Source organism: Ammospiza nelsoni, chromosome 4 (genome assembly GCF_027579445.1).
Source record: "Ammospiza nelsoni isolate bAmmNel1 chromosome 4, bAmmNel1.pri, whole genome shotgun sequence".
In the NCBI taxonomy this organism is placed as follows: Eukaryota; Metazoa; Chordata; class Aves; order Passeriformes; family Passerellidae; genus Ammospiza; species Ammospiza nelsoni.
In genome coordinates, this window is record NC_080636.1 from 69600927 (window position 1) to 69615867 (window position 14941).

At 40.6% G+C, this 14941-nt stretch overlaps 1 protein-coding gene across 1 annotated transcript in view; it reads left to right on the top strand.

Moving 5' to 3' along the window:
* Positions 1 to 438: 438 nt before the first annotated feature.
* LOC132072733 (uncharacterized) overlaps positions 439 to 14941 on the top strand; it is a 57675-nt gene continuing 43172 nt past the window's right edge. Inside the window, exons 1-8 of the mRNA XM_059471224.1 lie at positions 439 to 604; positions 835 to 935; positions 1285 to 1354; positions 2376 to 2506; positions 4185 to 4273; positions 5421 to 5520; positions 6855 to 6898; positions 8062 to 8139. Coding sequence (XP_059327207.1) covers positions 439 to 604; positions 835 to 935; positions 1285 to 1354; positions 2376 to 2506; positions 4185 to 4273; positions 5421 to 5520; positions 6855 to 6898; positions 8062 to 8139 — 779 coding nt within the window. The remainder of the gene's footprint in view (positions 605 to 834; positions 936 to 1284; positions 1355 to 2375; positions 2507 to 4184; positions 4274 to 5420; positions 5521 to 6854; positions 6899 to 8061; positions 8140 to 14941) is intronic.

The window sequence follows — 14941 nt, forward strand, 5'->3', positions numbered from 1 at the left end:
GGTTTCATAAGGACTCCATAACCGGACTGACACACTTCTGGCGTTATCCCGAGCCTCATGACGGGGCTTCCCCTGCCGAGGCTTTCCCCGACACTCCGCCACACGATTCGGAGAGACACGGCTGCTCTCGCCAGGCCCGCAGCTCCTGGGGATGCGACAGCCCCGCCACCGACCTTGTCCAGCACGGGGCCGGGCACAGCCCGAGCCGGAGAGGCCTTGCTCGGACACGCCCGGGGCCGGACCCATCGCTGCCCTACAGCTGACTGGCGCAACGAGGACACCCTGCAGCAGCCGTACACCTCCCTGCGCCCGCGCACCCGGGATTTATGAACTTTCTCCCGCCCCTTTTCCCAATCGCCTCCGCAGGCCCCAGCTCCTCCCCAGCCTGTGTCGGGCAGCCTCAGGCGGGGCGGTGCCCGTACTCCCGCTGCCCGCACCATGAGCCGCGCCGCGCTGCTGGCGCTGCGGGGCCCGCGGCTCCTGGGGGCCGCCGCCCGCCCGCCCCGCTGGAGCCGCCGGCGCAGCGCGGGCTGCGAGCCCCCGGCGGGCGCCGCGGTGCGCATCGGCTGCGCCTCGGGCTTCTGGGGGGACACGGCGGTCGCAGGTGGGCGGTGGGGCGGCAGCGGCTGCTCGGGGGGCGGCCCGGAGACCCGGCGGGGCGGCGGGGACCGGGGTCAGCCCGGCGGGCGGCGGCCCCAGCGCCATGGAGAGCCCCGTTGCGCAAGCGGCCGGGCCGGGGCCGCCGCCGCACGCCCGGGCGGGGCCGGCACCGGGGCCAGGGGTGGGCACCGGGGGTACCCCGAGCTGATGGTGCCTTCTTGCCTGCCCCGGCAGTGCCGCAGCTGCTGTACGGAGGGAAGCTGGATTTCCTCGTCTTCGATTACCTCTCCGAGATCACCATGTCGCTGCTGACGGCCGCCAAGGCCCGCTCTCCCGTAAGTAGAGCCGGTGTCCGGCCCCAGCGTGCCGGGCTCGGCCGGGGCGGGCGCGCTCTGGTACTTTGCGACCTCCCGAGCTCTCCTTCAGCACAAATCGCGCCCGAAACCTGTTTAAGACATACCTGGTCACGGGGACACGGTTTCTTAAGTATACTTGTTATTCGCATGTATTTATTTGCATCTGTTCAGTTTCATCTGGTGAAAGTGTTCGTGTCGTTTCCCATCATTACCTAAATGATGGTACTATTTGAGACGTAGTGGTTCTTCGCTGTTTTCTGTGTTAACCAAGGAGAGGGATTGGGTTGACCTACGTGTAAGAAATGGTTACAGCTCTTAATTATTTCAGGTTTTAGGCTACACTCCGGATTTTGTCTCCACTGCCATGGCTCCCTATATAAACGATATTCACAGGAAAGGTATGCTACTCCTTGCACGAGTTTCTGTGTTAATTCAGTACACCTGCTTAGGAAAGCAGGCTGACAGAGTTGGGACTGTTCAGTCTCGAGAAGAGAAGGCTCTGGGAAGATCTTGCAGCGCCTTGCAGTAGCTAAAGGGGGCTTGCAAGAGAGTTGGACTTTTTGCAGGGATATGTAGTGATAGAAGAAGGGGGAATAGCCATAAGCTGGGGTAGATTTGGATTGGATGCTAGGAAGAAGCTCTTTACTGTGAGGGTGGTGAGGCACTGGAGCAGGTTGGCTGGAGAAGTTGTGAGTGCCCCATCCCTGGAAGTGTTTAGGGCCGGGATGGATGGAGCCCTGAATAACCTTGCCCATAACAGGTGACTTGGACCTAGGTGATCTCTAAGGTCCTTCTAATCCAAACTATTCTAGAATTCTATGAAAAATCCCATTGTAATTGATGTGGGGTACAGGTCTGATGGTGAAATTGGGTTGATTTAAGGTATTTGTTGCAATTGCAAATACATACGTGTATTTCCATGTATTTCTTACTATAGCTTCAATCTGTGAATGGTAGATTGCTTTACAGATCTTTTTTAAAGCGTGAGAGCTAGATGTTTTCAAGGTATTTTAAAATTCCCACATAGTTCTACAATATGATTTTCCACTGTTTTTTTTGTTTGTTTACATTAGCAAAGCTTCACAGTGTCTATTGCTGTTCTGCTGGAGGTGTTTGATGGTGTCTGTCTGCCTCATTATGTGTGTCTTTCTGGTCACTTTCTCCTTCCATTCATAAAGGATAGATGAGAAGTATCTATAGGAGTTATTTTTCTCTAAACAATTTTGCACTGGCTTATTCTGATCATTTCACAGGTTAAATGTGGTTTTATTTTAATGTGGTTTTTGTATTTTGCTTGACTGAATGTCTGTTACCTTGCAAAGATGATACCTTGCTTGTGCTCCAGCACACTTTTTAAAGTACAGGTTATTGATTATTGATGCTGCTGAACTTTATTTGCCTTTGTTTTTTTTCTGTTAGGTGTTCGTGTCGTCAGTAATGCTGGTGGAATTAATCCACTTGCTTGTGCAGCTGCCCTTCAGGAGGTGGCAAAGAAGGCAGATGTTGATTTGAAAATAGCTGTTGTTGCTGGAGATGATCTGATGAGTGAGGTATTTCACTGTGTTTTACACCCTAGCAGCTCAAGTCTGTATAGCATGAAGATGGCAGTTACTGTCCCATAGGAACCCTGTGTGTCTCTATGCACTAGTCTTCTACTATCAGAAGCATTGTTCTTCATAATCTTTTATGTTCTTTTAGTTCATAAATATAATTCTTGGCACATCTGCTGTTTGGTATACAGTGGGGTTGAATTTTATAAGGTTCTGCATCTTCTGTTTAGCTTTTTGAAGCAAAATGTGCATCTTCTGTAAGGTCTGTCTGCTCTTCAGGAGAAGCTATTACATGCAGTTATTTACTGCTTCTGTCTAAACTAGGTAATCATGCCAGTTAATTCTTCTGAATGTGGTGTAGCTACCACACATTCAAATGTTTATCCCTTCTAGCTTTTTTAGTGGTTTACAGGCATTTCCTGATGGTACTTTGTTTATAGATAGTTGGTTTTCTGGTTTTAAGTAATTAGTTTACAGCCAGTAAGGTAATGTTAAGTGAGAGGATTGAAGTTCAAATATAAAAAATAAAATGAAAGATTAAATACATGGGATTTTTTTTTTAATTTAGAGAATTGCACTTTATCTATGAAATCTGCAGAAAAAGGTTGGCCATACCTGAAAAGCTACTGGGAAAAGAGTTTGTACACAATAGTAGTTAAGAGAGGAGAGGTTTGCACTGTGGTTAAATCTCTGCCTGTAACTTGGAAAATGATTTATCTGCATAGGATCTGTTACCTCTTGCATGCTCTTGAATGTGGAAGATTGTCAAGTAAGATTCCTTATTTGCAAGTTATGTGTGGTGCTTGGACTTCCTTTTAAGACACTTCTGCCCTGCTGAGATTACTGTCTGTGGGCCAGAATTTCATTACTGGTACAACAGTGGTTGTTGTTTGAGCTTGTTATGAACATGTCTGATCTGAAATGCATTGTTTTCTGTGCTGTTGCCAGTACATAACCTACAGGAACAAAACAACACAGCTTTTATGGTCTACAGACAACTTCTACTGTTGATACATGAAACATGGTAAATGTTACTTGTGGTTTGGAGGATTTCGGTCATTTAGAATACCAAATTAGTTCAGAGTGGAAGTTTGGGGTTTTTTTTCCCCACACTAGAGATCCCACCTGTAAATTAGTATTTACAGTTTACATGGGTGTTGTGTCTATGCATTCACTGTCCCCTCAATCCACAGGATTGCCAAGCTAATGCCTAATTCATGGTCAAAACCACACCCTCCCCTTGCCCCTACTTTTCTGGAAACACAGCTTATTCTAAGTACCATATGAAGCTGCAGGATTAACCTTCTTCTCTGACCATGACACCATTGGTGATGTGGCAGGTACATTTCTGATTGCAGGGTTTGATTTATTTAGTCCTACAGCAATTAAACACCTTTTGAAGCCTAGGAAATACACCAGATCATTGTTATTGGTCATATATAAATGAACATTACATTCTTTAAAGACTACCTTAATTTTCTGCATGCTGGAAGAGTTGTGGTTAAAAGTGTATCTAAGGCTTTTAGCCATTCACTGGATTGGTATTGTTAATGCTTTTAATAATTATACTTGGCTTAGAGTTGCTATGATGTGGATCTGTTGTTTGATACTAAAGAGAGGCTAACAGTAGAAACTTCAAAATACTCACAGCTTGTGTGTTCTGCTTGTTTTCTAACAGAAAGACAACTTAAAAGGAGCTGGTGTCACCGACTTAGAGAGTGGCAAACAATTTCCAGAGAATATTCACAGCATGAATGTGTATCTTGGGTGAGTTATTTTAGCAAGGTGTATTTATTATGAACAACTAATTTTAACACATTGAATACAGGAATTTATTTTGCTTTGCAGTTAGAACTACTCAGTAGATGAGGTTCACCTTTGAATTAAAATTCAGGCAACCAGAAAAAAATTTGTTTGTAACTAAGTTTTAGTTATGACATTGTAAGTTATGACTTCTTAGCAGTACACCATCTGAATTATCAGGTTTTAGTTGAAGCCAAAACAGTGTTAGTTCAATTATAACAATTGCAAAAGTGCTTTTTCATATGCTGAGTATTCTGTTGCAAAATGGAGTAGTTTATTGTGTTGTCACTAGAGAAGTGCAAACAGGGAATTAAAGTACTGGAATGTGGTCAGTGCTGTAGGAGGTTCTGTTATGTTGTGCTGAACTCTGTCAGGCTTTGTACAATTGAAATTTTGGAAACCAGTTTTTCAGCATGGTCACTTGTTTTGAAAGATCTCCCTTCCCTCCTTTATGATGCTTAGGGTTTCCATAAGTCTGTGAATGCAGGTATTCTAGCTACCTCTTTGTGAAACTGCATTTTCATTGTCACCATCCACTTCTGATGAATCAGTGTGAATCAGGTCTAGTAAAGGGAGATTACTGAGAAATGAGACAGTGGTCACAGGCATCTCTTCCAATTGATGGTCCTGGTGATCCCATTCTTGCACAGTGCTCTTGAAGCTGGACAATATTGTGAGTTCTTAAATCACATAGGTAATTGACCTGAAAGGTTTAAAATTGAAGGACTAAGTCACCAGGTTTTGTCCCTGAAGAATGTTCATCTTTATACACTTTATACACACTGAAAATTAAATGGTTAATGAATCTCTGAAAAGCACTCTTTTCTGTAATTTATTTAGAAATGTCCCACTCTGCACTTTATCCAAGAAAGTTTCCATGGACATTAAAGAAAGTGTTCCAGTTATGTTATGTAGGTACCTGAATCTGATAGTGCCCTGATGACTGCTCTTTAAAATACTCTTGATGTACATACCTAACCACAGGTTTGTTGTTGTAGTAGATTTTATTGATTTCTTATGCAATTTTTAAGTGTTTTTTTAGCCAGTGTGTGTCAGGGAACTGATGCTTTAAAAGATGAAGGTACTTACTGCTGTGTTTTGTCATTTTTAGAGCCAGACCAATAAGCAGAGCTCTAGACCTTGGAGCTGATATTGTTGTGACGGGCAGATGTGTCGACAGCGGGATCGTATTGGGACCACTCATTCATTCTGTAAGTACAAGTTAATTTCCAAATGCTAATGAATAAATGTGAGTGAATATTCAGCAGTTGTCAGACAATTTTTGTCCCTTATGAAAATGTAGATACTAAATAAAAATAATGAGCATCTGTATTTTTTTTCTTACATGTGTGAAAAGTGTCAGCTTCTGCTTGTCCTAGATTGATAGCAGGCATATTTGTTAACTTGTTAATTTGTTACCATTGAACTAGAAAGCACAGGTGAAGTTCAGGAAGTCTTAGCCTCTTTTACCAATATTTAACTCTTACCATTTGTTTTAGATTTTTTTCCCTTGCCTTTCTGAAAAATTTGGTGTGCAAGTATATTTTTCTTTACCACCAAGTGTCAGTAGTAGAGCTCACTCTGGTTGGGGGGTGGCATGTGAGGTGGTGTAAAACATTGGGGTTTTCTATTCAGTGGGTAAGCAGTTTTGTTTCATGTAGTCAAGTTTCAATGCAGCATTTCTGAAAGTCCTTGAAATTCAAAAATTACACTGGCATAGTATGTAGTTTTCTCAAGTATTTTTAATAGGCTTTCATGAATTTTTGTGAAGGATCACACATGGTCAAATATAGAAGCTTTCTTTTGGTGTGTATTTAAAAAAATAGAGTATGTGTTTAGTTATACTTTCTATGACATCATACTCCTTTGACTTCAAAAATTGCCTAATTAATTTTCCATTTATAATTTCCATTATGACTTCTTGCTTTATTCCTTGTTGTTAACTTTCACAAAATAACAACTGTCAGTGTGTATTACCTACTCCTGAGAGACCTTATCTAATTTATGTAGGAAGGGTTTTAGGAAGATTTCTGCAAAGTGCTAAATAAGAAACAATTACTGTATTGCTTGCAGGTTGAACTCAGGGAAAAGACTCTAGCTAAAATTTCTAATTAAACAGAAAGCATACGTCCAGTTTTTGAGGGTGACTGGTAGTACTCCAGGAATTGATAATTTTCAGAAGTTGAAGACACAGAGGTTTGTCCAGGTGACGCAAGCTAGGTACTATACTTTTAAACCTGTAGTTTGTTCACTTTTAAGTAATATGGGTGTTGCCCTTCCAGTTTTTTTGAAGAGGGTATGACTTTCAGAGTTTAAATCTGTTGTGGTGTATCAATGGGAGCAAAACTGGAGCATGTCAGAAGTTTTTTTTGCTGATTTTGCTGATTTGTATAGGAACTCAAATCCATGTGCCTGCCAGTTATTGTTATTTAGATTTAAAATATATCCAATGCATTGTTACTCAAAGCAATGAACATACTGTGTGCAGTTTGTTGTACTGTATGAAACTTATGTGCATTTAAAATATTTTTGTTTTTTCTTCTAGTTTGGCTGGAATAGGGATGACTATGACTTGCTAGCTGCAGGAAGGTAAATGATATAAGAAGAAATGGGGTAAATCTATATTTCATATCATAATGTCGAGGTAGCAGCTTTTTGAGCCCCTACTAATTTTTCATATTATCACTGCATTAATTTATTTGCATGTTTTTGTTAGGTTTTGAGTTTTTTCAATGCTCACTTACTACTCTCACTTGGAATTGAAATTATAGAAACTTCATTCTGGAACCAGCTTAAAATAAGAAAAGAAAGAAAGAGTTGAAAGATTTTATTTAACAGCTTAACTTTCTCTTGCTGTTTATTTTGTGTTGAGAGATGAAATCTTATACTTCAGGCCACTGATTCCCAGGTTTTTCTGTCTGGCTGCCACTGTTGATAATTGGAGTGGTTGCAGGGCTAACTCTGAAAGATGCACAAAAGCAGGTTTGGTCAGAAGGCAGCATCCTGGTATGGTTTTGTTGCAGCTCAGTGTCATGCTCCCATTTACAAATCCTTGTTGTAGTCCTAAGGTTAGGAATGTGTTTCAGAAAGGAGTAGAATTATGCCTCCTAATTTAATGTTGTGCATAATTTATCTGAATTGAAGTCCTCATTATGAAGACTCATTATATGAAGTCCTTAGCCTGAGCAAACTCTGGTGTTAGTGTTCTTGAACTTCTGCTTGAGGAAAAAATGTGGAGAGAAATTAATTCAGGCTCCACTGAGGGATGATGGAAATGAAGATTTTCCCCATAATTCTGTTAAATAGTTATGGACTATCACAATCAAAATTAGAAAATAGTAATACATAATTATAATACACTGTAGTGAATATATAAATGCAGAGGTGAATTTTTTTTCTCTTCATTTAAAATTGGTCTTTGTCTGTTTAGTTACACACAGTGCGGACTACTAAGATACTGAATTTTAGATCAAGATTTGAAATGACTAGGAGAACTTGGTTTTAGGTGTGAGGTAATCTTCTAGGTATTCATTTTGTGTAAGAAAATTCTTGCAAAAATTTTCTCTTTAAACAAGGTATTCATGTTTCAGGATCCCTTTTTATGCTTAATGTATAGTTCATAATTGTGTTAGATACTTGTGGAGGAAAATGGCATGTTTTTAATTTAGCTCTATTTCCATTGTATTTTAAAACTGAATTTGTAAAAATTTATTTTTGCATTTTACTTAGTTACTTTAATGCCATTTTCCCAGTCTTGCAGGTCATCTCATTGAATGTGGTGCTCAGTGCACAGGTGGAATATTCACTGATTGGCACACAGTACCAGACTGGTAGGTAAACTGGAGACCAGCATGCATGTTTGTAGTGGACTAAACATGAGGTTTTCTGCCTGTATCTGTGTTATGAAAACTGCTTCTACCTTTTTCTTTTTGGAGACACAATATAGGCCTCTTGATATTTTGCCACCTCAACATTACTTTTCTACAAGTTCTGGTTTTCATTTTTGGTCAGACAGGGTCTTTCTTTTGTTAACTTCAGCAGATTTTGAAAAACAAATTAGCTCTTTGATTATTTTTTCCCCTTTAAAACTATTTTTTTCCTGTTCCCTTCAGTATCCTCTGCTTTTTGAAAAGATTTATTATTGGCTTTCATGTATGATTGTATCAGAAAAGTCAATATTGATGTTTTGGATGCTGTTACAATAGTCTTTGGTTAGATGAGAGATGCTTGCTGGTCAGTCCAAATTTCACATAATTTGCTTTGGTAGGTATGAGTATATGCCTTAGTTCTGTCCTGCTGAATAACCCAATGAACACAAATGTGTTGGATGGTCAGTCCTTCCAGAAAATTCTGTGTGTATCTTGTGCTCAGAGGTATTGAATTAGAGTTACGTGTATGTATGCTGTTCTGCCTGCTGAGGGAGCCAGCTTTTTACCAACGTGTTTTTAAAAGTAGTTGGGGAACACATGAGAAAGGCAGGATGAAGAGCAGCAGGGAGGTGCAGGAGAGAAGAGTGCTTTAATGCAGTGTGTTCCTGCACTCAGGCTGACTCTGGTCCAGGTGGGTGACCCAGCAGAATTGTGCCCTGCTGTCTGAAGAGCCATAGGGCTCCCTGGATTCTTTCTTCTCCTCTGCTGCTGATTCAGAGTGTGATCCTAAAAGATGTATGCTGCTTTTCTGAGTTCCTAAGCGCTGCTGATTAAAGGTGAATGCATGTATGGCATTGAAACAAACAGGATTGGACATTTCTTCTCACCTACTGGAAGTTTACTGAGCAAAGTGCACTCACTCTTCACTGTTGTATTGTATGGGAAATCAAAGGAGAGAGTTTATAGTAACAAGTTGGTTTGGAAATTTAGAATTCCTATTCTGATGTCTTTCCCAGTCATTTAATTGTGCTGCATCATGAAACTTCTTAAAATCTTTTGTAACTGTGACTCCAGAAGACCTTGCTTTATAAAAGAATTAAAGTGAAAAAAGAGAATAGTAATTTTCTTATTAAAATGTTTGCTAGGTCTTTATTTTTAAGGATTTTTCTGTGAAGAGTGTCCATCTGGCTTTTAAAAAGAAAGGCACCTTGAATATATGAAGCTGTTGTGAGCTATTGGAGTGGGAGTAGCTCATTTTCCAGAAGGGTTTAAGTACACGAATATGCATAGCTAATAGTTTTGTATCTGTAAAATCACAGAACTTTGTCTAAAATCATAGTAGACTTGTGACAGCTGACTGGTGCTGAATTGAATCTCTGTTAAAGAATATAGAGGTTTAACACTTGATACTGCTGTTACCGTGTCCCCTTCGATATGTGTACATACCCTGAAACCATACAGGACTGTATTTGTGTTAATATAACAGTTATTTATTTACCTTCAGTTTAAGTCTGCTAGAAAGTTGATTATGGTGCCTTAAACTAGTCAGTTTGTTGGCAATTTTTGAGTCTTAGACAGGGAATTGATGAAATTCTTGAAATAAAATAATGTGACACATCAGCCTGTATGATAAGCTGCTAAAATCAGTCAAAACCAGAATAATGTATGAGCTTTGATTTTAGGTTTTGAGCTGTAGAGTGGAGATCCACTTCACTAGCTGAAGTGGAATTGGGATCCAGCCCATCCACTTAGAATACGGGGAGAAGGAATGCAGGGAGAAGATTATTTGGATAAATTTTGGCTTCCTGATGAATAGTGATTGTCTATATTTAGGCCCAAAAGCATGGAGGGCAGATATTATTAAGAGTCTTGGGATGCAGAAAAATGTGTTTTCCATTTAATAGTTTAGTAGTAACCTGTTCTCTCCTGAGTTTTACAAAATTTTCTGGCTTGGGGTTTTTCGTTGTTTAGACAGTCTGAATCTGTTTTCAGATAATGCATTCATAATAATGTACAATAATAACATGGTGTCTCAGTAGTGACCAAAACATCCCATACCTGCAGCCACTAACTATATTGCAAATAGTTCATCAGAGCTCTGACAGAGTTTGCAGAAGTTACATGACTGTGTCTGTTAATGATTTCGCCCTCCTTTAGAAAAAATGACATTTTTAGCAGTCTCCTGGAAATAAGTGAAAATAACTTACATCTCAATAAATCATTGTGTCTGTGGTACCTAATGTTAAATCCAAACCAGCCCAATTAAATTAGTAAATAGGAGGGGGAAGAAGCCAAGTTAAATCTGTGTTTATCATTAATGTGCCTTTCACATAGGGGTTTCCCACTCCGTGAGTGTATCTCTGCAGCCCAAGAGCAGAAAACCCATCCCGTGCACTTACACTGGTGTGTGGAAACTGAACACTGGAGGGCATCCTCTCTCCTCCTCACACCTCACTGTGGAGGGTGAGCTTCATTAGCCTACAAATGGGGTCACTTTTTGACTGTCCTTGGGGTTTTGTTCTCTCCAAGAACAGTAATCCATGGGGCTGTTCTGTCTAAGAAGGACTGATGGGTATGTTTTTTTTCTAACTTGTAAACAAAACCCAAAGAATTTGCTGCATTTCGGGTTCATAAAGCTTATCTGTCTATTGTTTATGCATAAGCAGAAATAATTACCTCTGTAAACAAGAATACTTTGGTTAATCTAAATGAAGCCAGACAAGTTAGAGCTTACATTCTGTGCATTTGCTATCATGTCTTGGTGAGTATTGAGGCACTGGATTGAATCCACTTCATTCATCCAACATAGTTGGTGGATTTTTGATGTGGGGGGGGGGGTTGTTTGTTTTTAATTTTCTTGAAATGTTTGATGCCGATACTTCTGGGAACTCAATTCCACTGCAAAAGGGTGCTTTGAATCTCAGGAATATTTGTGTGGGCATTTAATAGTTAATTACTAAAACCTAAGCTATTCTTTCATTTCCTTTGTTGTCTCCTGAAAGTAAGTTTTTAATGTAAAACAATTGAAGTGCATGTTCCAGCTTGTGACTCTCCAAGTTACTTTAGTTGATGGAAGCTGAACTTATTTGCTTTCTTTGTGTTCACCTAAGGCACTGAGATTTGTGCTGTGTGTATCTCCTTAGTGCATTTGGGGTGTAGGTGGGAATCTTGAAGCTGTAAGGTTTTGTCCAGTTTTCATGAAGACAACAGATAGGTAGAGGGGATAGGTGCTGTTTATTTTTCCAGTGAGAGGGTAGGTGCTTGACTCTTGTGTGGATTCTCTGATGTTTAGCAGAGAAAGTGCAAGAAACCATTAGTTCATAGTCTATAGAAAGAGTAATGTGCATTCCTAAAGTCTGATTTTAAGTTAGTGTTAACAAAAAAGGCGCTTAGTCCATTTCTGTTATTTGTATAGTAATACACATCAGCAGAGGGTCAGCGGAAGTGATAATACAGCACTGCTCCCAATTTAATGTCTGTTAGCAGACATTACATTACGTTGTCTGCAGCTTATAGTGGGGAATTCATGTCGTGTGTGAAAATGAAGTGTACTGCTAGAACTACACTGATAATTCACAGATCTCTATTTCATTTCGTTTGTCCCCAGACATTGCTGTCTCTTGCTCTTATTTAGTGCCAGTGGGTGATTAGTACATTGTTTTGTTTTGTTTTGAAATGCAGGAGAGAATAAACTAAGGCTGATCAGTAGATAATCATTTTGAGGAGATGATAAACACTGACATTTTACCCTAAGCCAAGAGTACATTGGTTGAGACTGCATAATCCTCTGGCCTGGGATGACCAAAAGGGTAAGTCAATAGCTGTAGACTCTTAAGGGCTGGATCCAGATTTCTTAATTTGAGACTAGAACAAAATCCAGCATGCAAGTCCCATTCAGCAGTGTGGAATGGTTTTTTTCTCTGTAGCACCCTCTGTTCCAGGCAGGTGAGAACACCAGGCAGCTGGTCTGTTTAGCCTGAAATTGTCTGGCCATTCGAAATGGAGGTACAAGACATAGAAATGCCCTAGTCAGAGGGGATAAGTGATGCAACCACTAAGTCTTGCCTCAAGCAGAATTGCATGTTAGGAAACATTTTGGTACCTACACATGAGGAGATGCTTATACCTTTACTTTGTAAGTTTGTGCTGATCTTGCCTGATGTAGTAACAGTTTCGAACCTGTTGTCAAAACGCTACTAGAAGTGGTAGGAGCTTCTGGTTTTTGCTTAGTAGCATTCTGGTTAAAATGCATAGCTAAGGAGTTGAGAAGCTTGGCTCAGAGCTCTCCTTGGTGTGACATTCACTGAGTCACGTCCCAGGCAGCTGCATTAGCTGTAGAGCTGAAAGTTCACACCACAGCTTACTTGGATCCTGGTTCACTTCCACTGTGCATTGCTATGGGGTTTTGTTTTCATTCTTGCAGCAACTTCCCCTGCAAGTAAATGTACTCCACTCCCTCTCCCATCTTCTGTTGCCAGTAATCTTCATTGAGCAGTAGTGGCTAGAATGAGGTACTTGAGGGATTTGACAGTTTTGATGGGAGAAATACATGTTCCATCTCATATGTCTCTTTCCCTGAGCCAAAGTACTGGTCATGGATTTTACTTTGCTTGTAATGCAAACGGTGTAAGAAGTATGGCAAGACAAGGAGGAAGTTTATCTCGATGGCTCCTCAGAGGCTTCTGAGTAGTGTTCCAGAGTAGACAGGGAGGAGATCCTTGCTTAGACTGCTTGATTTATCACCTATGACATGCCCATAAGCTGTAACATTTCTGAGAGCCAAAGCTGAAGAAAAAATAACATTTTACATGGAAAAAATTAATCCAAGAGTAAGTTGTTGGCTGGCAGAGAACTTGACAGAAAACTCAGATTCTTGATTGCTATAAGAGTAAGTTGATGAGATGGAGGCTTCAGCAGCAAAACCAGTTTTGTAACTTGGTTATTCCTGTGCTGTAGGTCTTCACTGAGACCTGCTTTAACTGTTAACTCCTATCTAGGCCCAGTTTGGAGGGGTTTTCTGAGGTATAATCTTAGCTTGGTCTCATTCAGTGCTCTGGTTTATTAATGTCTATATTATATATACATTCATTTATAATGGATTTACTTGCTAAGTGGCAAACGTGCAACCTGAAATGGACCTTTTGGACTAAACAATGGTAGTTGTCATCTCCCCTCAGAAACTGATGTGTGTTTCTTGTGTATATTGACCCTGTGCTGAAAGAACTGCTTAAATATTTTAAAAGTAGTACTTGATATTTATTTCTAGTACCGTATTTTATTAATTTGTATAATTTAATTAAAGTGACTTGTATTAGTTCCCTTTTGGAATTGTTTACATTGCTTGCTACTGCTTCATCCTGCATAGGAATTCTGTCACTAAACTGATGCAGTTCTTTAATTGATGAAGGATGCCACTTTGCCAAGGTACCTTTGGATGATGTGACCATAGTTGCTGATAAAGTTCATAGTTCTGTGCTTACTCCCCTGCTACACTATACAAAAGGACAGCTTGGCTATGGGTTATGGACAGCCTAAATGTGGCGTGTTCCCCACAGAGGCGATGTCATGTGGTGTGTAGTCATTCAGCAAAGCCTACAAGTTAATCAGGCAGAGTCGCTGTTTTGAGTGATGGTCAGGGTGATGGTGTGACTATACTGCCTGTGGTATACCTGAGCCAGGCAACTACTACTGCTGAAGAGCTTTTTATGCCTTTAAGTAGCTGTCATTTGCCTGTATCTTAGCAGTGACAGACCAGTTTGTTTCCAAGGTGAAAATTAATTTTAAGTAATGTCTTTTAGCAATTTACAAAATAGATTTTTGTCTTAAGTGTGTGTATGTTAATGTGGGTTATTAATGCCATCTGCTACAAGATAATACTGGATATTTGTATTTTCCCAGTCATCCAGTTACAATAGAGGTAGAATCCAGTTGCTTCTTACCCAGATCATTGCATCTCTATGTTGTGAACTGTTAAAAAAGTGAGGGAAGCTTTCAAGGCTGGCATAACCTGGGGGAAAAAGCACATCTTCTGCAACTAACTGGCCATGCAGAAAAGTTCATTGGTTGGTGGTGTACCACAGGGGGGAAACAATATCTGCTGTATTTTGATCACATTAGGGGATGAAATTTCTCATTTTGTCTCACTATTACATTTAGGTTTTGTTTTTTAATGGTTTGGGGGTTTTGAGAGTGCAAGTTGGGCAAAATGAAGTTGAATCAATGTTAGCAGACTCAGTGGTTCAGAGTAGGAAGTTGAGTATCTACAGTTCAGTTCTTCCTTCAAGACAAAGATCACTGGAGAGCCCTGTAAGAGTTGCAAGTGCTGATGGCTGAGATTCCAGTGGGCTACAGCAGGGACACTGGCTGTCAGTGCAGGGACATGGACTGCTCTGGGTGATCTGTCTTCATGTGAGTGGTGTCTCTTCTGGGGATCTGATCTGATCAAGCTGCATTGAGCCTGCTAGCAGGGCACTGGGTGCTGTTGCATTGAGACAGGACAGATAGGTGGTAGGGTCAGCACACAAACATGGAACTGAGAGGATAAAAGCTTCTTAATTCTAGTCTTGTTCAGTCACTGATCCTGCTTTGTTATCCTGGCCAAATCATGATGCTTCCTCTGTGTGTCTCCTTGCATCTAAAATGGGGATAATTACACATTAGTCTGTTCCCAGATGTTTATGTTCTAGACCAAGAATTGAGGGCTTTTTTGGCTGTTATTTTTTTCTATGTCACACTTCAAAATTTTGAGTAGTACATACTTCTA